The sequence below is a fragment of the Pteropus medius genome, unplaced genomic scaffold, assembly GCF_902729225.1.
Source record: "Pteropus medius unplaced genomic scaffold, Ma_sr-lr_union100, whole genome shotgun sequence".
NCBI lineage: Eukaryota > Metazoa > Chordata > Mammalia > Chiroptera > Pteropodidae > Pteropus > Pteropus medius.
In genome coordinates this window covers 25,993,178-26,021,127 of record NW_024349801.1, presented here as the reverse complement: position 1 = coordinate 26,021,127, position 27,950 = coordinate 25,993,178, and the positions used below count along the sequence as shown (strand labels likewise).

Here is a 27,950-nt window from a genome sequence, read left to right as displayed (position 1 = left end):
AAAAAATCCTACAAGGGGCCCGGGACAATGCCTGAAATCTGAACACTATTTTTACGCTTCCCAGTTCTTCAAGTTTTTAGAGACTGCTTATTATATTCCTGGCTGGGAAGTGTATATAAGTTCATAAGTATTAAGTACTTGTTGTTAGCCGTGCTTAGCTCTCTGTAAGGAGTGTGGAATATTGTTAAAAGGGTTGTCCTCAAGAAGCTTGAATTTTATTCAGAAAGTCTTCAAGGGCTTATAGAATTGTAACAGCAGCGATCACAATTTACCAGCTAGGTTGTGTAAAAAACATTGGCTAATTGGAAGTCAACACATTTTTCACCAAAAAAGAATTTTTTAACTGCTGTGGTGGGGAGAGAAGGGACAGCAGGAGCAAAGCCTTGAAGTTCAGAAATAGCATGATAATTTGTCAGACACTGAAAAGTTTGATTTTATCAGTTTGACTCATTTTTTGAGTCAAAGAGTGGTGAAAGTTGAGCTGGTACTACATCATGAAGGACCTTGCAGGTGCTGTTAATAGGATTAGTTTTCAAATTATTTCACCTGTGTTCTAAAATTGGGCCTAGGCTGAAAGAATAAAATGGGCAAGCCTCCAGGAAGGAACATCGTTAGACCCAAGAAACCTACCAAGAGAGCAATTTTGGGTTAGAAAGAAAAGGCTTAAAAATCAAGTAGTTAGAATTGTAGATTATGAATTTACCAGCTCCAAAACTATGCTGTTCAGAAGTAAATCTGTTGGAAAGGCATGTTTTGGCTCAAGGTAACCCAGAAAACAACAAAAAGAGGTTCAATATGGCTGTGTCTATAATACAGTACACTAAAATCTGATGTTGCTTTGTGATACAAAAATTATGATTCACAGCTTTTCCCCCATCTTTGGGATTTGTGAGATCATCATTAGGATCTTAGTTAACTGGTGGGCAGATGATCAGGTGAAATTTAAATCACCTAAAAGTTATCAGCTATTGAAAAAAAAAATCAAAACGGTCCTCTTCCTAGGAATAAGATAATACGATAGCCATAGGACATAATTTTCTGGTGATAGGGTTATAAGGAACCAGTAGGCCGAGATAAAGACTGCATGTTGATTTAGATTCCTTTCCTCCCTATTCCACAGAGTATCTTAAGTGAATGAATCTTTTTCTAGGCTCACATTGCAAGGCAAGGTGGTTTTTCCTCAGCAGAAACGCCATTGCTTTTCAAAGCAAGATCTTGACAGCAGCGGCATCAGACTCATCAGGATCCAGGGTAAAAATGCCCATTCCATCCCTTTGCATCCTTAAAGAATTTGAGTTTGGGGTGAGGTGGGTTTGTTTTTTTAAGAGACAGCAGTGCCTCGCTCGCGTGCCGCCCCTTGCGGCCAGCTGGGATCTGAGCCCACTTGCACCGCGCAGGCGTCTTGCGTGGGAGGCGCCGCTAAGCCCCGCCACTTCCATCCCGCCTCCCGCCCAATGTTGGCGGGAAGACGCTTGCCGCTAAGCGGCGGAGCGGAGGAAAAGGCGAGCTCTAGAACAGCGACTACAGGTGAAGGTGGGAGACGGCTTGAGCTTTCGGGTGTGCTCCTGCCGCAGTCTTCGTGAAGGGTTTGCTGGGCACAGGCCCAGGAGGGCGCCGGGACCAGACACTGGGCACTTTCCTACTTCGTAACTATTTTCCTCCCCTTGGGGCATCTTGCAGTTCAAGGGGCTTTTCGGGCTGTTGCTTCAAAAGGGAAGCGGGATTCCTGTCCTGGGTTTCCTCTATGGAATCAAGGCCTTCAGCGTTGAAAAAGGTTCTTAGAACCTAGAAAAAGTGGCAGGATAGGATCAGGGACTCTGTTTGCTTTTGCAGCAATTATTGGCAGCTTTCCACTCTTGGAACAATTCCAGCTGCTCGCTGACAGGGTAGTCTCAGTTACAGATCGTCGGCATTATTATTGGTCTTGTAGACTCATATGAGCGAGAGCATGTGTCCAGTGTTTAAATAATTCTGGTCAGGTTAGTGAATTAGGTATCTAGATTTTGGTTGGGCAAAATTTTCTTACAGCCTATCAATTTGGATTTATGTTGTCATTATGAAATAGGAATTAGATTTATTTACATAGATCTGTAAGAAAAGGTACAGGACCTGGGATTCCAGTACTCTTTTCTTTTATTGATCTGAATAGGGGAATGAATATAAAGAAAACCAAAACATGTCTTATGTATCTCTGAGACCACTATAAACTACAGTTTTAGAAAAAAACAGCTTAGGTGTGTCTTGTCCCCTTTTCACTCAGTAATTACAAGCCAGACCAATTTAAGCTCCCCAAATGCCTATTGGATAAGAATTCTAAGAATGAAATGGCATGCAAGAAATATGAGAAGACTGAAATAAAGAAAAGTTGCAGGATTTCAACTCCACAGATGGAAGCCACCACATCTTCCAAGGCAGAATCTACTCTGCAAAACTCATCCATAGATGTTCATGCAGAAAATTACCAGCGACACCACAAGAGCACTTCTGATACAGTGATTCCCCATGTTGATATGGAAAGCAGTGAGGAGAGAGAGAGTGATGAAGATACCACATCAGGCCCGGTAAGAATTTAATTACAGGTTATTCAAATTTTTCTTATTTTAAAATTCAAAGTTCTGATAAGCTAAGATTATCAAGGGTCTCTCTATCATACAAATTGTTTTATCGAAATTATGTTTAATTGAAATTTTTCTTGTTTAAGAGATAACTAACTTGGATTAATTTTGCTCTTGGTTTTGATTTGTCAAGGAAAGGATTGACTTCATCTTCACTCTGCTTCCCTATTTCTTCTTAGTTTATTGCATTTATTTTTGAGTTTACTTCTGCTTTCTGGTATCTTGCTCACCTTTATGTGTTTCTGTACAGTGTACCAAAAGAAATTGGCCTGTGGGACATATGGCATTTGAATGACCCTTGATGTCAGGGTATAAAAGTCACCATTAATTGATTGCATTGATGTGCTGAATATTTCCTTTAAACACAAAATAGAGAGAAATGATGGAGTAGAGAAGATACATAAGAAATACTTATTCTATTTAAAATAATAGTTCAACTGAGTTCAAGAATTAGGCTTCTAATTCTTTTGACTCATTGTCTACTAGGAGTGTGGCACTTCATTTAAAGTGACAAATTTTATGCAAGATAAAAGACCATACCACATGACAAAAAGTTGGTAGAACTAGGAGAACATGATGATGGTAGGGAATAGGAGATAGGATAATTGAGGTGGTGGTGTTTTGAAATAGTAATTCAATTTATGCTTTATTGTCTCAGTGGTAAGAACTAGGGTCTATGGTGGGACAGCGTGTGGTAAGTCATAAGTGCATTAGATGGGGAGTTGGCAGCCTAGGTTTTAGGCATGACTGCTTCTAAGAAACCTTTTAAGCAAATCACCTCTACAGTGAGGGGATTGGATGAGACCAGTGGTTCTAAAAGTTTAGCCTGTGTTAGAATTACCTGGAGGGCTTGTTAAAACTCCACTGCAGGGTTCCACCATCAGCGTTTCTGATTTAGAAGTTTTGGAGTGGGTATAGAATTTGCATGTTTATAATGGTTTCCTAGAGACACACTATTGGTCCTGGACTGCACTTTGAGAACTACTGGATTAGATTATCTCTTTGGCCTTTTAGACTGTACGATTCTGAATATATGAGGCTAATATAAAGCAGATTTTAGTTTGATATCAGGAAATAGGGTCAGAAATTAGAACATGAGCTAGTGAGTACTGGAGATAGTCAAGCAGTCATAAATGCTCAGCATACATTTTCTGAGGACAAACTAAGGATCTAAAATCTTTCATAGAGCATTTCATTCTTTGTTCTTTTCGCTATCATTATCTTTTTGGAGTAAAATGACTTCGTGGTACGATGCTTCAGGAACTGTGTTTAGTGTACAAGCTTATTAATCTTCCCAAATGAAGGAAGGCTTTTGTCACATCACAGACAAGTCTTGGTCTATAACTCTAGAATTTTATTGTTTTCTGGGAAATTTGCTATATTTTCTCACTCAGCCCTTCTAGTAGATATTTTAACTTCATAAAGCATTTAACAGTTAATTTTTTAAAAATTTGAGCAAGTTTTAGGCTTACGGAAGAAGAGTTGCAGAAATATTACAGAGAATTTCCATGTATCTTTCACTTATCTTCCTTTTATGATAATAATGTATATAACCATAGATCATTTATAAAACTACTAAGAAGTTAACCTTTGTCTAATACTATTAACTAAAGTACAGACTTTAGAGGGATTTCACCAGTTTTTTTAGTAATGTTCTTTTTCTGCTTCATTATTTGGCCAGGATCACACAGTGCATTTAGTTGTCATTGCTCTATAGTCTCTTCGAATCTGTGATAGTTATTGTCTTTCATGACCTTGACACTTTTGAAGACTGCTGGATAATTAATTTGGATGATGTCCCTCAGTTTAGGTTTGTCTGCTCTTTTCTCATGATTAAGGCTTTGTGTTTTGGGGAAGGATACCACAGAAGTTAATGTGATCTTCTCGGTGCATCTGTCAAGGTGTACGTGTTGTTCATATGTTACTGGTGATGTTGACCTTAATTACTTGGCTAAGGTACTATCTGCCAGGATTCTCCAGTGTAAACTTACTATTCTTTGTTGTTACTAAATATTTTGAAGGAGATACTTTGCCACTATGCGAATATCTGGTTTCTGTCATCAAGCATTTATTTATTTATATATTTATTTATTTAATATATTTATTTTTAATTGAGATATAATTCGCATTACATAAATTTGCCATTTAAAAGTCTACAATTCAGTGGTTTTTAATTTATTTACAAGTGCAGCTATCACTACTATCCAATTCCCGAACATTTTCATCACTCCAAAAAGAAACCCCATGCCTGTTAGCAGTCATTACCAACCCCCCTCCTCCCTACCGCAGCCCTGGAAACCACTAATTTCTTTTCTGTTTCTATAGATTTGCCTTTTCTGGACATTTTATATCAATCATACAATATGTAGCTTTTTGTATTTGGCTTCTTTCACTTAGCATAATGTTTTCAAGATTCATACATGTTATAGCATGTATTGGTACTCCATTCAAATACTTCATTGTATGGATATACATATCCACTAACAATGTATGAGGAGTCCAATTTTCCCACATCCTCGCCAATACTTGTTATTGTTTGCCTTTTTTAAAAATTAAAAAAAAATTTAATTGTGGTAAAATCGCAAGTAAAATGTACCGTCTTAGCCATTTTCAAGTGTGCAGTTCAGTAGTGTTAAGTATATTTCCATTGTTGTGAAACCAATCTCCTGAACTCTTATCATCTTGGAAAACTGAAACTTTATACCTATTAAACAACTCCCTGCCTACTGCCAGCCCCTGGCAGCTACCATTGTACATTCTTTTCTTTTTCTTTAGAGTCACAAGGAAAGTTTATTAGAAAAGAGGTAACATACCACAGACAGAGCGTGGTCTTTCAGAGGCAGAGAGTTACAGGGACCTACCATTCTACTTTTTGTCTCTACGAATTTTGACTACTACAGGCTCCCCATTTGAGTAGAATCATATGGTATTTGTCTTTTTCTGACTGACTGACTTCACATAACATAATGTCCTTGTTTGTCTTTTTAATTATAGTTATCCTAGTGCATGTGAAGTGGTATCTCATTGTGGTTTGGATTTATATTTTTCTAATGACTAATGATGTTGAGCATCTTTATATGTGCTTATCGGCCATTTGTACTTTGGGGAAATGTCTATTCAAGTCCTTTGCCCATTTAAAAAATTAAGTTAGTTTTTTTTTGTTGCCTCATAAGAGCTCTTTATATATTCTGGATACTGGACCCTTATTAGATATCATTTGCAAATATTTTATCCCATTCTGCAGACTGTCTTCACTTTCTAAATAATGTCTTTTGACATACAAAAGCTTTTAAAAAATTATATTTATTTTTGGTGACACAATAAAATGCAATATATATAATGCATTAATGTTAAATTGTACATCTGTAAGTTTCAGGTGTACAATTCAACATTAATGCATTATATATATTGCATTGTGTGTTCCCCTCTCATAGTTAGATTTCTTTCTGTCACCACATATTTGACCCCTTTTACCCCATCTTCCTTCTTCCTCCCTGCCCTCTGGTAACCACTAGTCTATTGTCCATGTCCATGTGTCTCTGTCCTGTTCATTTGTTGCTTTTAGATTTATATCCCACATATAGTGATATCATGTGATTTTCAACTTTTTCTGTCTGGCTTATTTCACTTAGCATGATTATCTCAAGGTCCATCCAGGTTGTCGCAAATGGCAGTATTTCATCTCTTATGGCTGAGTAATATTCTATTGTGTGTGTGTGTGTGTGTGTGTGTGTGTGTGTGTGTGCCAGCCAAGCACATACACCACAGCTTCTTTATCCAAATCATCTATCATAGGACACTTCGGTTGCTTCCATGTCCTGGCCACTGTGAATAATGCTGCTATGAACATCGGTGTGCAAATATCTTTTCAGATATGGCTTTTCTACTCTTTGAGGTAAATACCCAGTAGAGGGATTGCTGGATCATATGGTAGATCAATTCTTAGTTTTTTGGGGGAACCTCCATACTGTTTTCCATAGTGGCTACCAATTTACAGTCCCACCAGCAGTGTATGAAGGTTCCTTTTTCTCTGCGTCCTCTCCAACATTTGTTATTACGTGTCCTGTTGATAATAGGTGTGAAATGGTATCTCATTATGGTTTTGATTTGCATTTCCCTAATAGCTAGTGATGATGAGCGCTTTTTCATATGTTTTGGCTATTTGTATGTCCTGTAGGGAGAAGTGTCTGTTCGGGTCCTCTGCCCATTTTTTGACTTTTTTTTGTTGTTGTTGTAATTGATTTGTATGAGTTCTTTTTATATTTTGGATATTAGGCCCTTATCGGAGGCATTGCTTGCAAATATATTTTCCCATTCGGATGGTTGTCTCTTTACCTTGTTGATGATTTCTTTTGCTGAGCAGAAGCTTTTTGGTTTGATGTAGTCTCATTCATTTATTTTTGCTTTTACTCCCTTTGCCTTTGAAGTTAAATTCATAAAATCTTTTTTAAGTTCAAGGTCCTTGAGTTTAGTTCCTATGTTTTCTTCTGTGCATTTTATTGTTTCAGGTTTTATATTCTGGTCTTTAATCCATTTTGAATTAATTTTGATGTATGGCGATAGACAACAGTCTAGTTTCATTCTTTTTCAGGTGGCTTTCCAGTTTTCCCAGCATCATTTATTGAAGAGACTTTCCTTTCTCCTCTGTATATTTTTGGCTTTTTTGTCAAAAATTATTTGCCCATATAAATGTGGGTTTACTTCTGGACTCTCGATTCTGTTCCACTGGTCCGTGCGTCTGTTTTTCAGCTAATACCATGCCGTTTTGATCATTGTCGCTTTGTAGTATAATTTGAAGTCAGGCAGAATGATGCCTCCAGCCTCATTCTTTTTTCTCAGGATGGCTTTGACAATTCGAGGTCTTTTGTGCTTCCATATAAATCTGATGATTTTTGTTCTATTTCTTTAACAAATGCCGATGGGATTTTGATGGAGATTGCATTAAATCTGTATAATGCTTTAGGTAATATGGTCATTTTAACTATGTGATTCTTCCAATCCAAGAACACGGAATATCTTTCCATTTCTTTGAATCTTCTTCAATTTCTTTTAATACGGTCTTGTAGTTTTCATTATATAGGTCCTTCACATGTTTTGTTAAATTTATTCCTAGGTATTTTATTCTTTTTGTTGCAGTTGCAAAAGGAGTTATTTTTTCACTCCTTTTTCTGAGATTTTATTATTAGAATATAGGAATGCTATGGATATTTGAGCATTGATTTTTTATCCAGAGACTTTACTGTATTTGCTTATTGTTTCTAATAGTGTTCTTGTGGAGTCTTTGGGGTTTTCTATATAGAGAATCATGTCATCCGCAGATAGTGACAGTTTGACTTCTTCGTTTCCTATTTGGATGCCTTTTCTATCTTTCTCTTGCCTAATTGCACTTGCTAGGACCTCCAATATTATATTGAGTAACAGTGGCAATAGTGAACAGCCTTGCCTTGTTCCTGATCTTAGAGAGAAGGTTTTTAGTTTTTGACCATTAATTATAATGTTGACTGAGGGTTTGTCATAGATGGCCTTTATTATGTTAAGATACTTTCCTTCTATATCAATTTTGTTAAATGTTTTGATCATAAATGGATGCTGTATCTTGTTGAAGGCTTTTTCTGCATCTATTGATAATGATCATATGATTCTTATTTTTTAATTTGTTTATGTGGTGTATCACATTAATCGATTTGCATATGTTGAATCATCCCTGTGCCCCTGGGATGAAGCCCACCTGATCGTGGTGTATAATCTTTTTAATATGTTGCTGTATTCAGTTCGCTAGTATCTTATTTGGGATTTTTACATCTGTGTTCATGAGAGATATTTGTCTGTAGTTTTCTTTTTTTGTGTTATCTTTACTAGGTTTTGGTATCAGGGTAATATTGGCCTCCTAAAATGGGTTGGGAAGTATTGCCTCCACTTCTATTTTTTGGAAGAATTTGAGGAGAATATTAAATCTTCTTTGAATGTTTGGTAGAATTCACTTGTGAAGCCATCTGGTCATGGACTTTTACTTTTTGGTCGGTTTTTGATGATTGTTTCAATTTCTGTAATGCTATTGGTCTATATAGATTTTTCAGTTCTTGATTCAGTCTAGGACGGTTGTATTTTTCTAAGTACTGGTCTATTTCTTCTAGGTTATAAAATTTGGTGTTATATGCTTTTTCATAGTATTCTTGTACGATCCTTTGTATTTCTGCGGTGTCAGTCATAATTTCCCCTCTTTAATCCCTAATTTTGTTTATTTGTGTCCTTTCTCTTTTTTCTTTAGTGAGTCTAGCCAGGGGTTTGTCAATTTTATTAAAACCTTCTCAAAGAACCCCCTCTTTGTTGCATTTGTTTTTTTCTTTTTTTTTCAATTTCATTTAATTCTCTAATTTTGATTATTTCTTTCCTTCTGCTGACTTTAGGCTTCATTTGTTCTTTTCTAGTTTTTTAAGGTGATGCATTAGTTTGTTTATATGGGCTCGTTCCTGTTTTTTGAGATAGGCTTGTAATAATACGAACTTTCCTCTTATAACCGCTTTTGCCATGTCCTAAAAGTTTTGATATGTTGTACTGTCATTATCATTCTGTGTATCTCTTTATCTCTTTTTATTTCTTTTTTTTGATCCAGTCATTCTTCAGTAGCATGCTGGTTCTTCCCTCTTTTTATAGCTGATCTCCAGCTTCAAAGCATTATGATCAGAGAATATGGTTGGTATGATTTCAACCCTTTTACATTTGTTGAGGCTATCTCTGTGTCTCAGTATGTGGTCGATTCTTGAGAATGTTCCATGTGCACTAAAAAAGAATGTATAAGCAGCTGTTTTGGGATGGAGGGCTCTGTAAATGTCAATCATGTCCAGTGGTCTAATGTATCACTTAAGGATGTTATTTCCTTATTGATTTTTCTGTTTAAATGATCTGTCTATATCCAACAGTGGGGTATTTAGGTCCCCTACTACGATAGTGTTTTGGTCTGTTTCTCCCTTTAGTTCTGTTAGTAATTGCTTATTATATATTTTGGGGCTCCTTGATTGGGACATAGATACAAATGTTATGTCTTCTTGGTGCATGATTCCGTTTATCATTATGAAGTGTCTCAGTATCTTTCTTTACCTTTTTTAATTTGAAGTCTGTTTCATCCAATATTAGTATTGCTACTCACTTTTCTCTGAATGTCATTTCCTTGAAATATCATTTTCCACCCTTTCACTTTGAGTCTGTGTTTGTTTTTGGAACTGAGATGTGTGTCCTGGAGGCAGCATATGGTTAGGTTTTGTTTTTTGATCCAATCTGCAACTCTGCGCCTTTTTATTGGTGAGTTCAGTCCATTCACATTTAGGGTGATTATTGAAATATGAGGTTTTCCTATAACCATTTTATGTTTTGCTTTTTGGTAGCTCGGTGTTTCCATTGCTTCCTGTCCTGTGTGTCTGTTTTCTTTATTTTGGTTGGGTTTTGTGGAGTTCTCTCTTGTCCTTGTTGTTTTATCTTATATATTTCAGTTCTGAGTCTTTGGCCTTTGGTTACCATCACGAATATGTAAAGGATAATTCTTCTGTGCATGCCTTATCTCCATTCTCCTTTGCAAATTTGGATATTTGGATTCTCCCCTTTTCAATCATTGTTGTCTCAATTTGTCCCTATGAATGCTGAATGTTCATTACTATCTTGCTATAGCAAATCTCTTATTGTTTAAGCTTATAATGCCCTGTTCTTAGTAAGGGTTGCATTCCTCTGCTTCTATGGGCCTGCTAATTGCTTTACTTCTAGTTATGTATTTTTTTGTCATTTTGTTTTAGGTGAACTGACCCCTTTTAGTATTTCCTGTAGTGTAGGCCTTGTAGAGGAGAATTCCCTCAATTTTTTCTGGAAAGGTCTTCATTTCTCCTTCATATCTGAAGGAGATCTTAGCTGGATACATTATTCTTGGTTGGTAGTTCCTTTCATTTAATAGTTTGAATCTTTGATTCTACTCCTTTCTGGCTTGTAAGGTTTGTGCTGAGAAGTCCGACGGTAATCTAAGGGGTTTTCCTTTATAGGTTACCATCTTCTTTTCCCTGGCTGCCTTGAGAATTCTTTGTCATTGATTTTTTATTTTTATTTTTTTTATTTTTTAGGCGAGGCAACCCTTGATTGACCTCACAGATTGCAAGGACCTTGTCAGCTTACAATCCCTTATTTTTTATTTTTTTATACCTATAGCACCTGGTCTTCCTAGGTGGTCTCCCATCCAAGTACTAACCAAGCCCAACTCTGCTTAGCTTCCGAGATCTGATAGGATTGAGTGTGTTCACAGTGGCATGGCTGTAGCAAAAGTAAAAATCTTTCACTAGTCATAATTTGCCTGAGATAAGGTGTATCCAAAAGAGGCCTTGTCAACCAAAACATCTCCAGCTCAGATTTCTGCACAATACCTTGCAGTAACATTACTGCAAAAGAAGACTTTCAATTTGTCATTGTCAATGTCCTTCCATTTATCCATTCACTAAAGTCCTTCTGGACCAGGTGGCTTTGAAACCAAGAAGGCAGCTTGAGCATTCATTTCACTGGTAATTTTTGAAACTAATTCCTCAGTAAAGAACAGTTCAAAATACTGCAGTGGGTCAGTGGCATCATGGCATCAACTTTTCTGCCAGGTGTTCCAGCAAAGTCATCATACCTTTGACATGGAATCATAACACGAGTTGACTATTTTAGAGCATGACCCGAGTCAGCTGATGTAGGGCTGTTTCTATCAGATTTCTAATTGGAGGCCTGAAGGTATAGTTTTCTGAGCACCATCCGAAAAATCATCAGAATTGTCTATTTTGGAAAAATTGGATTCATCAAATCAAGTTTCAGCTAACAACTGTTTGAGAACGATGTTAATATCATGCATAAGAATGCTACATTTCCTAGGATTTGACATTTTCAGCGATCAAGAATTACTATATTTTGTAAATGGAAATACCATTACTGAAAACAATGCTGTAAATAGGATGATGTCATTTGTTTCCAAAGACTATCGATATAGTAGAGTGATGCGAAAATAATAGTAAACACGAAATATTTCATGGCAAACGTTGGGGGTAAGGTTAAGACTGTAATCCAAATTATCTTGGGGTTACTGCTGCAGCTGCAAGTGCTGCCAGCAAGTATTCTCGGGGCAGACAGGAAATGGGTTAATCAGAGCCTTCCTTTCTTATTTGATAGATGCAGTAACTTCTCAAGTGTCTCTGAAGATAGTGTTCTTTTTAAATTTCTATGTTCTGTAATATGTTTATTTTGAGAGTCCACTTTTTCTGATGGTGGTTGCTTGGTCTTTCTCTTTCATGTTGCAAATTTTTGAGAGGTAGGTAACGGGTGAGAATAGTTTGAATTACACAGACCTCTTAAAAAACTATCTGATGATTTTTCTTAATTTTCTTAATTTTTTCTGTGGTGAGTAGAATCATTTAAGTTTGTTTCTTTGATTTTAGTATGCAGCATTTTGAAATAGATTCTTAGGAAGTCCTTGATGATAGTGGTAATGTTTTTTCTCTCAGAAGTAGTTTTACAGGTAATGACAAAGTCTTTCACATTTGCTGCCACTATTATTTTGTGTGTGTGAGAAAAATCTTTATTTTGGTCAAAGTAATACATGTACATACATGTATAAGTCATATAATTCCACATGTGTGTTATACACACACACAGGTACACACACGTATGCACAGAAACAAATCAAAAGAGCCAGCAGTTTTCTGCCACATACTTCCCTATTTGTCATTTCTGCTCAATACACAAATTGCACTTTCGGCCTTTTTAGCTTTCTGTCCTCACTATCTACATTACCCGTTGATTTGTTTCACTTGCACCACACCTTTTACACACGTGTAACTCCCTCTCTTCAATACTTTCCCTTCTCACATCCTTAATTAGGTACAGTCCAAGCTTTACCAGAACTGTAAAAAATCTCTCAAAGAATTCTGATGGCTTTACATATGTGTGTATTTTTTCTTCATGAAATATTCCCTGGGGCCTTCCATCTTCCTACTTCTTTCTGGACCATTTTATTCTTTCTTGGCCTTCCTTTTACTATTTTCCTTTGAAGATCTTTTCTCTCTCCTGTGCTGGATCTTGCCTTTCTCTTTCTTGGTATATTCTCTCATTTTGGTGAAGTGCAGTTTATAGTAACTTCCTGAGAAGGTGTATGAGAGGTAGTTTGCGTGTCTGAAAATTATTTATGCTCTCTTTTACATTTGATTGATGGCTTAATTGGATTTAGAATTGTAAGTTGAAAATAATTTAACTTTAGAATTTTTAACATATTGTTCCATTATCTTTTAGTGATACCAGAGAGCTCCATGGGGTGGGAGTCCAAAGAGGGACCCTGACCTGGAGTTCTGGTGACCAGGTTCTTGTCTTATGTCGTGAGAAAAATTTACAGACATGACAAACAGCAAGCAGGAAAAGTTTTATTAAAGCTAAAATACACACTTAAGAGAAAAGTGTGGGCAAACTCTGAGAGTCTGCTCTGAGCTATCTGGATTCTGGGCTTTTATTTTCTTGGGGGTGGGGGTCGTGGTGAAGATGTAGTACTTGTTGTGCTGGTGATATTATAATGCTATGATTAGCCAAAGCTAAGCAAAGCAGAGGGAAAGACTCTAGCCTTATCCTGGAGGGGAGAAGGTGGCCCAAGGCCATCTATCTGATCTCTCAGCCTTGGCTGGAGTCTCACATTTGGGATCAAAACTGGGCGAGGGCAGAGTAAATGACTAAGGAAAAATTCCAGAGCCACATCCTGAAGGGGAGGGGAAACTTCCCTAGACTAATAAATATCCTGCCTCGCTAGCTTTTCTCGATATTGAGAAGTTAGTGCCATTCTGATTCTTGGTCCTTTGTGATTTTTATTTCCCTCTGCAAACTTTTAGGGACTTCTCTTATCTCACTTACCTCAGGTATTAAGAAATCTTGTGATGATTGCCTAGCCTTGGGCCTTTTTTCATTCATTGGGCTGCATACTCATTGGGCCTTTTTAATCTGGGAACTCATGTCTTCAGTTTTGAGAAACTTTCTTGTATTATTTCTCTAATAATTTTCTTCATTTTCTCTACTCTCCTCTATCCCCAGCTATTAGTTGGAAGATGGACCTCCAAGATTCCTTTTCTATTTTGTCTTTTCTCCTCATGTGTTTTTTTTTTTTTTTAAATTTTCTTGGTTCTTTTTTTCTAAATTTCCTTAACACTTACAATGAATTTAAAAATTTCTGTTACTGAGTTCTTGTTTTGTTTAATAAAAATACAACTTTGAGTAAAAGTACAATTAATGGAAATAATTTGCTTTCGGGTTACACTTCTTGACTTTAGATATCAGATTATTTAATTGGGAACCATACAGATATTTTGTGACTATCCAAAATATCCAAATTCAAACTTTCATTTAACATCTAATAAAGCAAAGATTATGTGCTTTTTGGTAAGATGTCATGAAAGAGTAGGTGCAATTTGAAGTAAAGTATACATGCAGAGAATTTAACACCTAGTTTCATGAGATGCTTTTGCTATGGATTATGTAAAGTAACAGAATCTTTTTGGTGTAATTTCATAGGATGACTTTTCAGGATTGTCACCGTATGAAAGGAAGAGACTGAAGAACATATCAGAAAATGCAAACTTTTTTGCTTCTCTTCAGTTGTCTGAGGTTTGTGTGGAGTTTCTAGTTAAAACCAAGATGCCATTCCCCTTGCCAGTAGGTCAATAAAATAGCTATAGTATCAGGTTTAATAGTGTTAGATGAGGGAAGGTAAAATTAGGAGAAAGTTTTGCATTTAATAGACAGAGGTTGCCATATTTTATTGATTCCAAGACATTTTTTTCATTTTAATATATATATATTTGAAATTAGCATTTTAAAACTATACCTGGGAGCTTCCTTCTCCCTCATTTTGGTGGTACATAAAATAGTGATGTCTTATGAAAGACTGTCTTGGATTCAAAGAAACGGTATGTTCCAGGTGGTTTCTTTAAAGGATAAAGGTTGACGGATGTGTGATAGAAGAGCGAGAGGACAAGCTTTTTCTTAAAAAAAAAAAAAAAAATAATAAAGTTTAAGAGTAGATGGGAATATGCTTTATATAGAAACCTTTAAGGATAAATGACCAGATGTATGCTAATGTTTTATAATCATTATAACTAAAGGTATAGTTTACATTGATGTCTTTACACAGAGGGTAAAAGTTCTTTGAGAGAGTAGCTGTTTAAGAGGGTGTGTGATGTTCTCCCTCAAGAGACATCAAACCTTTGGCTTTATTAAATAATTAATTGATTTCTCGAATACCAGATTCCCAAATATTCAGTGTGTGTTTGTATCTTGAGGAGAGGAAAGGAGAGTTAATATAATTTTGTATAACTAAATTATATTTATGTCATTAATGAAAATTCATCAGAAATTTAGACAAAGTATCTCTAGTTTTTATTTTAGTTAACAGAAATTATGATTTGATTTATATAAGTCTAACCTATAACTTTTCTAGAAAATACCAAAAGATTGCCTCAGTAGAAATTAAACTTTTTAATTTGTAATAGTATATTTGACTAAATGTTTAATGTTTAATCATGTAAACTCAATAGCAACCTGGTTCAAGGTATCAAAATACCAGCAGTTTAGGCAGTATTAAATACTTGCCTTTATTATTGATAATATATTTGTCTCATGTCTGCTACCAAGAACAAGTATCATATTTTAAGGATTTTTATTTCCAGTATAGAAGTTTAGGTGGATATGATAGCAGATACTTATTACTTTAAAAGATTATATTATTTTTATGTGTCTATTTTTTTTGTATTTTGCAGTCAGCTGCAAGGCTCCGTAAAATGATAAAGAAGAGACAGCCTCCTGAATCCAAACGGTAAAAGATTTGTTTTACAATGTCTGCACTGTGGTATATTGGGGAGTTGTTTTATAATTTGAAGAAATGGTTTGGTATAGTAAAATAAGTAACAGATCAGAAACTTTGTAATCTTAATCCTCATTGGATTTCTGAGGGAAATCCTTTTAATAGCTCTAAAGTTCTCATCTTCATCAAAAGAATATAGAGGAAATCAAATCTTGAGAGCTGAATTTTGTTTATATTTAATACTGTTGCTGCTAATGGAGGGAAATCTTTATTTCCACTAAATTATTATTTTTGCCTAGAAAATGATTATTCTTAAAGATTCTTCTACTTTTTATTTTTCTGGCTATCTTTTTGCATCTCAATTTTTTTCTGATTCTGGTAATAAGGGAATTAACATTTATTGAACATCTGTGAAATATAGTGCAATGTCCTAAAAATTTTTTCCTGTATTACCTCATTTAATTCTGATAAGAACCAAATGTGGGAGGTGACATATTCATTTTATGAGATAGAAAACAAGCTCAAAGAGGTAAAGTAATCTGCTCAAGGTCAAAATAGCTCATAAATGGAAGCTTCAGGATTTGAATTCCAGGATTCCTTAGTTTAAGTTCTATGTACGGCATTTTAACAGTGCTTATGTATAAATGAAGAAACTAAAAATCTTGGCATCATTAGATCATGTTTTGTGCTAGTGTTAATGAAATATAGCATCACTTACTTGGTTTGATTCCAATACAGGTCAATTAGCTCGAGAAAAGCTAAACTTAATCATGGCGGAATATTTGGGAGTGTGAAATGTTGTAAGAGTAACATCATTAACCCTGAAAAACAATAGCACTGATTCTGTTGCCAGTTGATTAATAGCGTTACATGTACATATTTTTATTAGCAGAGATTGACGATTTGTTCCCAAGTGCGGTTAGGCAATTTCCTTGTTGTGTAAACATCATATAGTGCACCTAGATGGTGTAACCTAATACTCTAATTGCGCTGTACCTTTATACCACTGGCAGTGCGGTAGGTTAGTTAACAGCAGCACCACCAGAAACACGTAATTGTAGTGTAAGCCCTGACAGTTGGCTTTTCTTTTTGTATATGCAAGTGTCTGACTTAAGCTTTGATTGCCTAGGCATCCACTCCAAAGAGGCATTCATTTCAAAGAAACATAAAGGAAGGCTCTCTAGAATACACACATTGCCAGCCATTTGGTAAAGAGCCAGGCCGCCTCCCCCCACACCAAGGCTCCTTTTTTTTTTTTTTTTAAGAGATCTTAATTAACTTTCTTTACTATTTGGGCTACTTTTTTTCCCTCTCTTCCAGCGCTTTAAATTCCTACTCTTATGTTTTAAATTCACCAATAAGAATGAGTCCAGGAAACCCTAGGACCCCATCTTCCACCCTAATAAAAGCAGCACCCCAGGCCCAAGCTCTACCTCTTTCTCTATCTTGTGTGTCCCCTGGCAATGCCTTATACTGCCAGGGCCTATAATAAATAAACTCTTTTTCTTTAAAGTTTCCTAATGATTATTGTTGAAGGGCATCTTGCAACTGGAATAAGAGCCATAAGGGTCAGTCCAGTTGTCACATTGGTTTGGAAAGGGGAGATGTCGATGGGGAGCTCACTGGGCCAGGCATTTCTAGCTGATGGCAATCAATAAATTGAGAGAGGCACAAAACAGTAATGCCTTGCGCTATAATGTTCCTACTGCCACAGAGTCGTTAGGCTAGGTGATAGGAATTTTTCAGCTCCATTATAATCTTATGGGACCACCGTAGTGCATGCAGTTTGTCATTGACTAAAACGTCCTTATGCAGCATGTGACTTTGTAGGTATTAGTAGCAAGTTGGTAGACTGGAAGTTATATAACATAGAAGAAAGAGCATAGCTCTTCAAATTTGGCAAATTTGATTTCAAGTTTTGATTCAGCAACTTATAACTGTGATATTAACTTTAGACAATTCACAATTTTTTTTCCCTTTTCTGTAAAGTTGGTATTATGCCAATCCAGAGGGGTTTAAATTTTTAAAAATTATTAAATATAAAAAGCATGTATAAAATATTTGTATATTTGAAAATGTAATAGTAATACAAGCACCCATCCATGTATCTGCCATTCGAGTTAATAGAAATCACAGTGTCTTTGAAGGGCCATATATACCCCTCCCTCCAGATACAACTATTATGCCCTATTTTGTGATAGTCACTCCTTTTATTCATAGTTTTACTGTCTAAGAATATATCCTTAAACAATACATTTAGTTTTGTCAGTTTTTTGATATTCACATATAATGCCATTTTTATATTCTTCTGGGATTTTCTTATTTTGCTCATCTTTATATCTTTATGTTTTGAAATTCACTTGTGTATGTGTGTAGCTTTATTTAACTAATTTTTGCTGCCGTAGGAATATACTATGGTATATTCTACTGTTGATGGACAGTTGAGTTCTTTCCAGATTTTCATTATAAGAGTGCTGCTCTGAACATTCTTAAGTCTCTTGGTGCTTATATGTGAGAGTTTCTCTAAGAGTGGGATTCTCTAGGAAGGTTCCCAATATTAATTATGGATGTTTTAATAAATATTAATCATAGTTGTTTTAATAATTTGAGAACCTAAATTATCCCATATGCTGAGGCTTTTTTTTGAAAATTAAATGAGGTATTGAATGCTTAGGACAGTTTCTAGCACATAGTATATTTTCAATGAATAATAATTATTACGAATTCTTCCAAACTAATGTAGACTGTAGATGAGATCTTTGAGTATTTTTGGAAGTAATTTCAGAGGCTTTTCATTCCCTAACATTATTTAATGAAGTACTTTCTTCTTAAGACTTAATATGTTCACAGCATACAGCATTCTAGGTTGGTGGGTTTTTTTTTCTCAACACTTTAAATATTTCACTCTACTCTCTTGTATGCATGGTTTCTGAGAAGATGGATGTAATTCTTGTCTTTGGTCCTTTATAGGTAATGTACTTTTTTTCCTTCTGGCTTCTTTGATGATTTTTTTTTAATCTTTGATTTTCTGTAGTTTGGAAATGAATTGTTTAGGTTTATTATTACTATATTTTTGCTTTTATCTTGCTCGATGTTCTCTGAGCTTCCTGGATCTTTGGTTTGATGTCTGACATTAATTTGAGGAAACTCAGTTATTGTTTCAAATATTTTAGAGGGGGGATGTAGATGGGGTAAGGGGGGTCAAATATGTGGTAAATAAATAAGTAAGTAAGTAAATAAATAAATAAATATTTCTTCTGTTCCTTTCTGTCTACTTCTGTATTTCCCATTAGGCATATGTTACACCTTTTGTAGTTATCCCACAGACCTTGGATATTCTAATTTTTATTTATTTATTTTTTTTTTTTAGCATTTTTTTATCCTTGCTTTTCAGTTTTGGAGGTTCCTACTGAGATATCCTCAAGCTTAGAGATTCTTTCCTCAGCCATGTCCAGTGTATTAATAAAGCCCACCAAAGGCATTCTTCATTTCTGTTACAGTATTTTTGATTTCTAGCATTTCTTTTTGGCTCTTTCTTAGGATTTCCATCTCTCTGCTTACATTGCCTGTTCTTTCATGGTGTCTATTTTATCCATTATATCCCTTAGCATATTAATCAATTAATTAAAATTCATGGTCTGATAATTTCAACATTCCTGCTATGTCTGGTTCTGACACTTGCTCTGTCTCTTCAAATCATGTTTTTAGCCTTTCAGTACGCCTTGTAATTTTTTCTAGATAGCTGGAGATGATGTACTACTGGGAAAAAGGAAATGTTGTGAATAGACCTGTAGTAATGTGGTGAGATGCGGGTGCAGGGGAAGCATTCTGTAGTCTTGTGATTAGGTCTCAGTCTCTGAGATCTTATGCCTCTGGACTGGACTGTGAATTTCACAAGTGTTACAGTTTTTTTCCTCCCTTAGGTGGGAGAGGTTGACAAGAGTTGACTGGAGTTGGGTATTACCCTTCACCCAAGTCAGTTAAACTGTTATAATACCCTGGCAGATTAGGCTTTGGTTAACTAGTTTCTCCTGAAGGCAGGCCTTGTTAAGAGCTGTCTGCTCTAGTGTATTTCAAAATGGTTCCTTCCCACCCCGGTGGGAAACATGAGGGACATTTTCTCTGATATTTACTGTGAGTCCTGGCTGAGCTCCGGGATGTAAATGTTATAAAATTGTGGGGGTGAGTCCCCCTTGAGGTTTTTCTTTAAAGACAGTTTTTTTTAGGAGCTTTAGTTTCACAACAAAATTGAGAGGAAGGTACAGAGATTTCCCATGTACCCCCTGCCCCAACGCATGCACTGCCTCCCCCTTTATCAATATCCCCCACCAGAGTGGTACATTTGTACCAAGGATGAAGCTACACTGATACATCATAATCACCCAAAGTTTCTAGTTTACCTTAGGGTTTACTCTTGTACATTGCATGATTTTGTACAAATGTATAATGACATACATTCACCATTATAATACACAGAGTGTTTTTACTCCACCCAAAATTCTCTGTGCTCTGCCTATTCATCCCCTCACCACTCTCACCGCTGGCAATTTGATCTTTTTATTACCTCCATAGTTTTGCCTTTTCCAGAATATCATGTTTTTGGGATTATACAATATGTAGCCTTTTCATATTGGCTCCTTTCTCTTAGTAATACTCATTTATGGTTCCTCCCTGTCTCTTCATGGCTTGATAGTTCATTTCTTTTTAGTACTGAGTAATATCTCGTTGTCTGGATGTACCACAGTTTACCCATTCTCCTAGTGTTGAACATCTTGGTTGTTTCCCAGTTTTGGTAGTTGTAACAAGGCTGCTATAAATATCCATGTCTAGGTTTTTGTGTGGACTGTCATGGACTTTTTAACTCTCAGACTCGTCCACATAAGCCTCCAGCAATTGGTCAGTTACTGTTCAGGTTTTCCTACTGTGGCATTAGTTTCCACGGTGGTTTCAGTTTCTGAGTCTCTGCTCCAATAAGCCACAACTCCTGTATTTGCCTATATATCTCTCCAACATTAGGGTCAGTGGTTTACACTGTGTCCTTGCCTCTTTTAAGGATCCGAGAAAAGTTGATTTTTCAGTCTGTTCAGCTTTTTACCTGATGAAGATCAAGGGTGACTTTCAAGTTCCCTACATATAGAACCAGAAGCTAGAAGTTCTGAATTACTTTTTTAAAATGAAAAAGTTCATGAAAAAATAGGAGATATATATAAAATTTAAAAAAATAAAATATACGGAAAGGAATACAATGAAACATTTGTCTCTTTTGCATCCTAGACTTTAGTTCTCCAGGCCTTTTCTGTAGAGAAAACCACTTTTCATAGTTTCATGTATATTATTCCATAGGTAATCTCAGCATGCACAAATGTATGTATATATGTAATCTTTTTGTCAAAAAAAACAAATATAACCATATTTAATATATACTGACCTTGTTTTTGCTTTTTATGAGTTCATGTCATATCAGCACACAATCTATTTCATTCTTTTTTATGGCTGCAAATTATCGTGTTAGATATGTACGTAATAATTTATTTAACACCCCTCACCTTCCCATGATGAACATTTATGATATTTCCAGATTTTTAATTAAAATTAGTGTAGCCATGTATATGCATCTTTGCAATGTGTAACTATATTTGTGAGATATGTTCCTAGAAGTTATCTCCTTAATATTAGTAAATACATATAATTTTTATGAGTATAACAGGAGTTTTTTCCCCACACCTTTAGAAAGAAGCCTAAGAAGAGAGAAAACGGAATTGGATGTAGAAGGTCAATGCGATTACTAAATGTAGATCCTTCAGGAATTTCATTACCAGCAATTCCAACCCAGCCAGCATTAGTAGCAGATGAAAATGTAAGAAAGAGTGCAAAGACAATATATTAACTCAGTAAAATACTGAAAATTTTTTGAAGTGTTTGAAAATCAACTAAAAGGTCATTATGTTTAATTTGTACTTTATTAATTTAATATTTGACTATTGTATGGTTTAATGTGTAAGATTTCTAAGCCATTAAAACTAGGTTGGACTCTATTTCTGCAGGCTTACCGGTTGCAGGATCGTGGGTAAATAACAACCTTTCTGAGTCATGGTTTCCCCTTTTTTAAATGGCAACAATAATAGAAACCTCAACAAGGTGTTGTAAGGGTTAAATGAAATAGTTTCTCTAAAGATCCTTACATGGTATTAACAGCTTAGTAAGTAATAAATGGAGTTAATATTATTAATAAACAATATGTGTTAATAGTGATGGGGGTTCCTTGCTATAGTTTAGTTTTATACTATTAGTGAGTGGAAAGAGTATTATTTACCAAATTTATTGTCTAAGATTATGATTATATTTTTTTATTCAAGAACTTCTACCGTTTTTAATACTTTATATCTAAGAATGGTAAGATAGCGCTAATTAAGCTGGCGATTTGGGAGCTAATTGCAAATTTAGGTGCTATGGGAAGAATAGCTTTCAAAGTTTTTTGAAGCTTTCACTCATAATTAGAAATATGTTTAGATTGAACTCATTACACATACACACAGACAACTGAAACAAAACTTTTGTGAAATGATAATTAACCCTTTCTACATGTAATGTTCTTTTGTATTTTCTATTCTCTTCTCATTCACCAAAACACTGGTTGTGACTTTTTTTGGGTCACAAAATTTTTTTCTTGTGAAGACTTTTAAGAGATATACTTTCTTAGCAACTTTCAAATATATAATACAGTATTTTTTAAAAATTAAAAAAAATTTTGACAAAGCAATATTGTAGATTAGTTTCAGGTGTACAGCATAGTGGTTAGACATTTATATAATTTATAAAGTAATCCCGTTATTACTCTAGTACCACCTGGCACTATACATAGTTATTACAATATTATCGACTATATTCTCTATGCTATACTTTACATCCTTGTGCCTATTTTGAAACCAGTTTGTACTTCTTAATCCCTTTACCTTTTTCACTCAGCCCCCCAAACCCTGGTTGTGATGTATTAAAATAATTTCACGACCCATGGGTTACAACCTGTGATTTAAAAAACACTAGCATAGAATAATAATGTTGAATAATGAAATTGTACTATCTAAATCAATTCTCAGCAACTCATTATTGACAGTGTAACTTTAGATAAGTTAATTTCTCTAAGTTTCATTCCAGTGTCTTTAAAATGTGATATCTCATTCACTGGATTATTGAGAGGGTTAAATGAGGTAATACATTCTATTATATTACAGGATTCGTGGCATTCATTCATTGAACAGCTATTTTTGAATGATAATGTGTCACTCCTGTTGTTGGTATTGAAAGTAAAATAGTGAAAAACCTCAAGCTTACATTCTAGAGTAGGGTGACAAACAACATTTTTCTCTTTTTTTTTTTTTCATAACAGCCTTTATTACCTCCTGGACCTTTAGAAATGACTCCTGAAAATCGAGATGACAACAGTGAACTATTTAAAGGATTTCTACATACTTGGGCAGAAGTGAGCAAGGTATCACTTGGGAGGGTTTATTAAGCTTTTAGAATCATGTTAATGAGATTTCAGTACATATAGTAACATTACTTTGATCTCTCCCATTGTTACAGACTAGTAGTAAGAACACAAAGAAGGAGTTACCTAGCATTAAAAGGTAAGTTAAAATTCCTTGCCTTTGTTTTACATTTTTGAGATCTTTTAAGTTATAAAAACTTTATACCGTTACAGAAAATTTTGAAAATGAGGTGAAAAAATTAACCATGATATTTCCACCTTAACAACTGTTGTTTTTGTTTATTTCCTTTAAAGTATTGCCTTATACAATACCACTATGATATAAGCTTCATGAATGCAGGGGTTTTGTCTCAATATCCAGAACAGTGCCTGGCACATGTATATATTCATTCAATTTTTAATAAATGAATGACTCCCCATACATTTTTACTCATGGTCTAATGTATGTATAATTTTGCATTATGCTTTTTCATTAACATTGTGGTTGCATGCTACTAGAGTCATTAAATTTATTGAATAATTGTATAGGCACTCCATTGAATAAATATATTCCACTGAGTAGGTAGAATTTACTTAACCTCTTCTCACTCCCTTGGTATTTGGAGTGGTTTTCTATTTAGTTTTGTGTGTTTCCATGTGTGCGTGTATTTGTTGAAGTATATATGTATGATGGCAGATTATTTTCTTAGAATAGATTCCAGAAGTGAGATTAATGAGTCATGGACATTTTTAAGCTTTAGTACACATTGCCGAATTGTTTTCCAAAATCTTTTTTTCCTTCTGAAAATCTTATGTGGAGTTATTCTGCCACTAGCAACATATATGAATGTATATGTTTAAATGCTAGCTTTTATAGGCGAAAAATAGTACCACATTGTTTAATTTTATTTCTTTGGTTGCTAAGAGGTTGTATATTTTCCTACATTTATATACTAATTGTGATTTTTCTTTTTTGAGTCATCTTTTACTTATCTATTGAGTTTGGTTTTACTACTAACATTTAACTTTTTTATTTTCTCAGCTATAAAGCCAATTTGAGTGGCATGGTCATTAGTGAAGATACTGTTTATAAAGTTACTAAAGGTCCAATACTCTCTATGGCTCTCCACCCATCAGAAATTAAAACTTTGGTGGCAGCTGGGGCCAAATCTGGGCAAGTTGGACTTTGGGATTTGGTAAGTTATTAATTTTTTGAAGATATTTAAGTTTGACTGAAGCCAGTAGTCTGTAAGAAAATAGCCTAGAGCTATGTGTTTATAGACGTTACTTATTTTTAGTTTTGTGCTTTGTGATTCCAAATTTTAGAAATCTGGAGGAATTTAAATTTGCTTTATAGAACTTTAACATTTTTAGCTTGAATATCGTTAGTCATCTGGGCATAAATTAACTGCCAGGAGACTTTATCACAACTTTAAATGTATGATGAAAAGATCACACAAAGTTCTTATTTTTATAATTATGTTTAAAATACAGTTTATAAGATGGATCAAAATATCTTCCCAGGGATCTCCTTAGGATGATTCAGTCATTTTTTTAAACTTTTTTTAAAAGCAATTAAAAAATTTTTAAATTTAAAAATTTTATTAAAGAACAGCTAACATACAATATTGTATTAGTTTCAGGTGTACACCACAATTATTCAACATTTACATACCTAAAGAAGTGATCACCATGATAAGAGCCCAGTCATTTTTTGATGAGTCAGAAACAAATATTGAATTTCATTCGTTGTACATATAATTCTGCATTGATTGCTTTCAGTGGTTACAAAGTCGAGAAAAGCTAAATTAATGTTCTCTGAATTTATTTTCTGATTGGGGAAGTAGAACAAAGTTCTGTTAAGTACGATAAAGACAATTAATGAAGATGAAGAAACTATGGTGACTTGAAGCTGGTTGGGGTTAATAAACAGATTTTGTAAGTGAGAGGAAGAAATAAAAACTAATTTTTTTCTTATTTTGGTAGCAAAGGTTCTCCCTTATTTTGATAAGATGTGAGTTGGGGGTAGGTAGGAGGTGAAAGGATTTGGTGAAGAAAACCAAAGCAGAGAAGTAGAAGATGACTAGAAATAGTATAATGTTGTAGAAGCTAAGCGATGAATTTCAAGGATGGGAGTTTGACAGGGCTTTTTGCAGAGAAGTTTAAAAGAATGGGAACAGAAAAGGCCATTGGTTTTGAAAATAGGGCACTATTAGCGAGTTGAGAGAATAGCTTTAACGTTGAAGTAGGGAAGGAACACAGACTTTAGGAGATTAAAAAGTATGGACTAGTGGAAGAAATGGAAGCAATGGATAAAGACTGTTGAAGAACTTTGAAAAGGAAAAAGAATTAGCATAGTCAGCTGAAGATCTTTTCACAGGGGTTTATTTCTACAGAGTTCAAGACATGTAAAAAAGTCCCTTTGACATGTCTTTTCTGGTGACTCCAAAAATCTGTATTATTAGGTCTCTGTAGTCCATATCTCTGTCACCCTACTAATTTTCCAGGATGCTTGGCTGTCTCATTAACGGATTGAGCAACTCTAAAACCAATATCTTGGCTGTCTTGTGTTCATACCCCAACTTCCTAGTGAAAAAGAAAAATTAACTTTATTGAAGTATAATTTACATATTATAAAATCTACAATTCAGTGATTTTTAATAAGTTTACTAGGTTGTGTAACTATCATCATAAACCGGTTTTAGAACATTTTCATCATCCCTGTAAGATTCCTCATGGCTACTTATACTTAATTCCTGTTTCTGTCCTCATCCCTAGTCAAATGTCTACAAATTTACTCTTTTTGGACATTTCATGTGACTAGAATCATACAATATGTGGTCTTTTATGTTGGCTTCTTTCTGTTAGCATGTTTTTAAGGTTCATCTGTACTGTAGCATGTATCTGTACTGCATTTTTTTTTTTTTTTTTTTTGGCTGAATAGTATTCCATTGTTTGACTCTACGACATTTTATTTATCCATTTATCACTTGCTAGACATTTGGGTTGTTTCCACTTTTTGGCTATTCTGAATAATGCTACTGTGTATCCATTTTTCTGTGCTGCTGTGTGTTTTCATTTCTCATGGATAGACATCTGGGCTTAGAATTGCTGCGTCATATGATAGGTAATTGTTTAACATTTTGAGGAACTGCCAAACTGCTTTCCAAAGTAGTTGCATCATTTTATATTCCCATTAGCAATGCATGAGGGTTCCTATTTCTCCACATGCTCATCAATACTATTATTGTTGGCTTTTTGATTATAGCCTTTGTAATAGGTTTGAAGTGTATCTCATTGTGGTTTTGTTGCATTTTCTAATGACTAATGATGTTGAGCATCTTTTCATGTCATTTGGATATCTTTGGTGAAATGGCTATTCAGTTCTTTTGTCAATTATTTATTAGGTTGTTTGTCTTCTTACTGAGTTAGTGTTCTTTATATTCTAGATACAAGTACTTTATCAGATATGTGATTTGCAAATATTTCTCCTAGTCTTTGACTTGTCTTGTCATTTTCTTAATGCTGTCTTTCATAGTGCAAAAGTTGTGAATTTTGACGAGGTCCAATTTATCACATTTATTTTTATGGATTATGTTTTTGATGTTGTATCTAAGAAATTGTTGTCTAGCCCAAAGCCTGAACGATTTTTCTCCTGTTTTTTTCCTAAAACTTTTATAATTTTAGCTTTCACATTTAGTTTGCTGATCCATCTTGAGTTATTTTTTGTAAATGGTATGAGATAAGGGTCCAGGTTCATCTTTTTGTATGCGAATATCCAGATGTCCCAGCACTATTTGTTGAAAAGACAATTCTTTCCCAGTTTTTCGTCTTAACTTTCTGTCAGATTTATAGTCTCACCTAGGATTAAAAGTTGAGTTATCATTTATTCAGTTATCCATCTACCCATTTATTCCACACTTATTGAGTGTTTTGTGCTAAGTACTATTCTAATAACTCCCCAGCCATTAGACATGTGGGAGCAAAGACTGTCCCTTTTCTCATAGTTTAGAATTTAGTAAGTTTAGAATTTATTAGCAAAATTGACATTAATGAAATAATTACCAACTATGTAAATTACATGTTTCACAAGTGGATTATATACTGAGATTAGTGTCATGATGGAAAAGAAGTGTTATGAAAACAAATAACAGGGGAACTGGCCTAATTTGGAGGATCAGAGAAAACTTCCCTAGGAAGTGAGAATTGAGTTAAGATTTGAAATCTAGGTAAGAGTAAATCAAGTTAAAAAAAGGAAAAGAGTGTTTTAGGCAAAGGGAACAGCATGTCAAAGGACCTTAGGTAGGAGGGCGCATACTCAAGGACCTGAAAGAATATCTGTGTGGCTGGAGCATAGACAGCAAAGGAATGAACAGAGGGGATGAGTGGAACAGGAGGAAGCTATAGCGTTGGGCAAAGGCCAGATGTGTATCTTTATAAGGTTGTTAAGAATTTTGGTTTTTATCTTAAAAGCAACTAGAAGCTATTGAGGAGTTTTAAGCTAGGTCTTCCCTTCATTCTTTATGTCTAGTAAAGTTTTTTAATGGTTTTGCCACTTTTTTTCCATCTTTACTGCCACCATGTTGGGGCAGGGCCCCATCTTCTTTTTTGGGATTACCATAATGCCTTCCCTGGTACTTATACTTCCAGTTTTCCTATTCAATTCCAGTGCGCACAGATAGTCATTTCTAAGCTCAAAACAAACTGGTCCTATACTCATTTAGGTTTAAAGTAGTTAAAGCATTTTTAACCTGGTACATTTAAAATGGGGGATCCTTGGAATTTTCCCATAGAATGAGCAAAAGATAAGTCAGAAAAAAATCACAGCAATAAGGAAGAAATATAACTTAATGCAGTGCTCTTCAAAAACTAGCCACCAAGGACAGAAACAGATTCTGCAGCCAAACTGGTGGTGGGGGCGGGGCACAGCATGGTTTATCTTCTAACATGCCCATCCCCCAAATTCCATACTGGTGAACTGACCAAATCCTGAAAATTTTCACCTGTATTTTCAAAACTAGAGAGA

At 34.9% G+C, this 27,950-nt stretch overlaps 1 protein-coding gene and 1 pseudogene across 6 annotated transcripts in view; one reads left to right on the top strand and one right to left on the bottom strand.

Moving 5' to 3' along the window:
* The window catches only part of WDR76 (WD repeat domain 76), a 114,042-nt gene that overhangs the window by 395 nt on the left and 85,697 nt on the right, over positions 1 to 27,950 (top strand). For 3 of the 6 annotated variants that reach the window (XR_005658530.1, XR_005658529.1, XM_039888280.1), the window contains exons 2-9: positions 1,151 to 1,251; positions 2,261 to 2,561; positions 14,169 to 14,261; positions 15,413 to 15,468; positions 21,187 to 21,313; positions 22,844 to 22,945; positions 23,041 to 23,084; positions 23,967 to 24,120. Coding sequence is in view for 4 of the 6 variants with exons in the window: in XM_039888280.1 (XP_039744214.1) it covers positions 2,325 to 2,561; positions 14,169 to 14,261; positions 15,413 to 15,468; positions 21,187 to 21,313; positions 22,844 to 22,945; positions 23,041 to 23,084; positions 23,967 to 24,120 (813 nt within the window). In the remaining 2 variants the exon portion in view is untranslated. Of the gene's footprint in view, positions 1 to 1,120; positions 1,252 to 1,357; positions 1,534 to 2,260; positions 2,562 to 14,168; positions 14,262 to 15,412; positions 15,469 to 21,186; positions 21,314 to 22,843; positions 22,946 to 23,040; positions 23,085 to 23,966; positions 24,121 to 27,950 lie in introns of those variants that run through there. The other 3 variants (XM_039888281.1, XM_039888283.1, XM_039888282.1) reach the window with 3 other exon arrangements.
* Positions 10,794 to 10,912, bottom strand: LOC120623179 (uncharacterized; annotated as a pseudogene).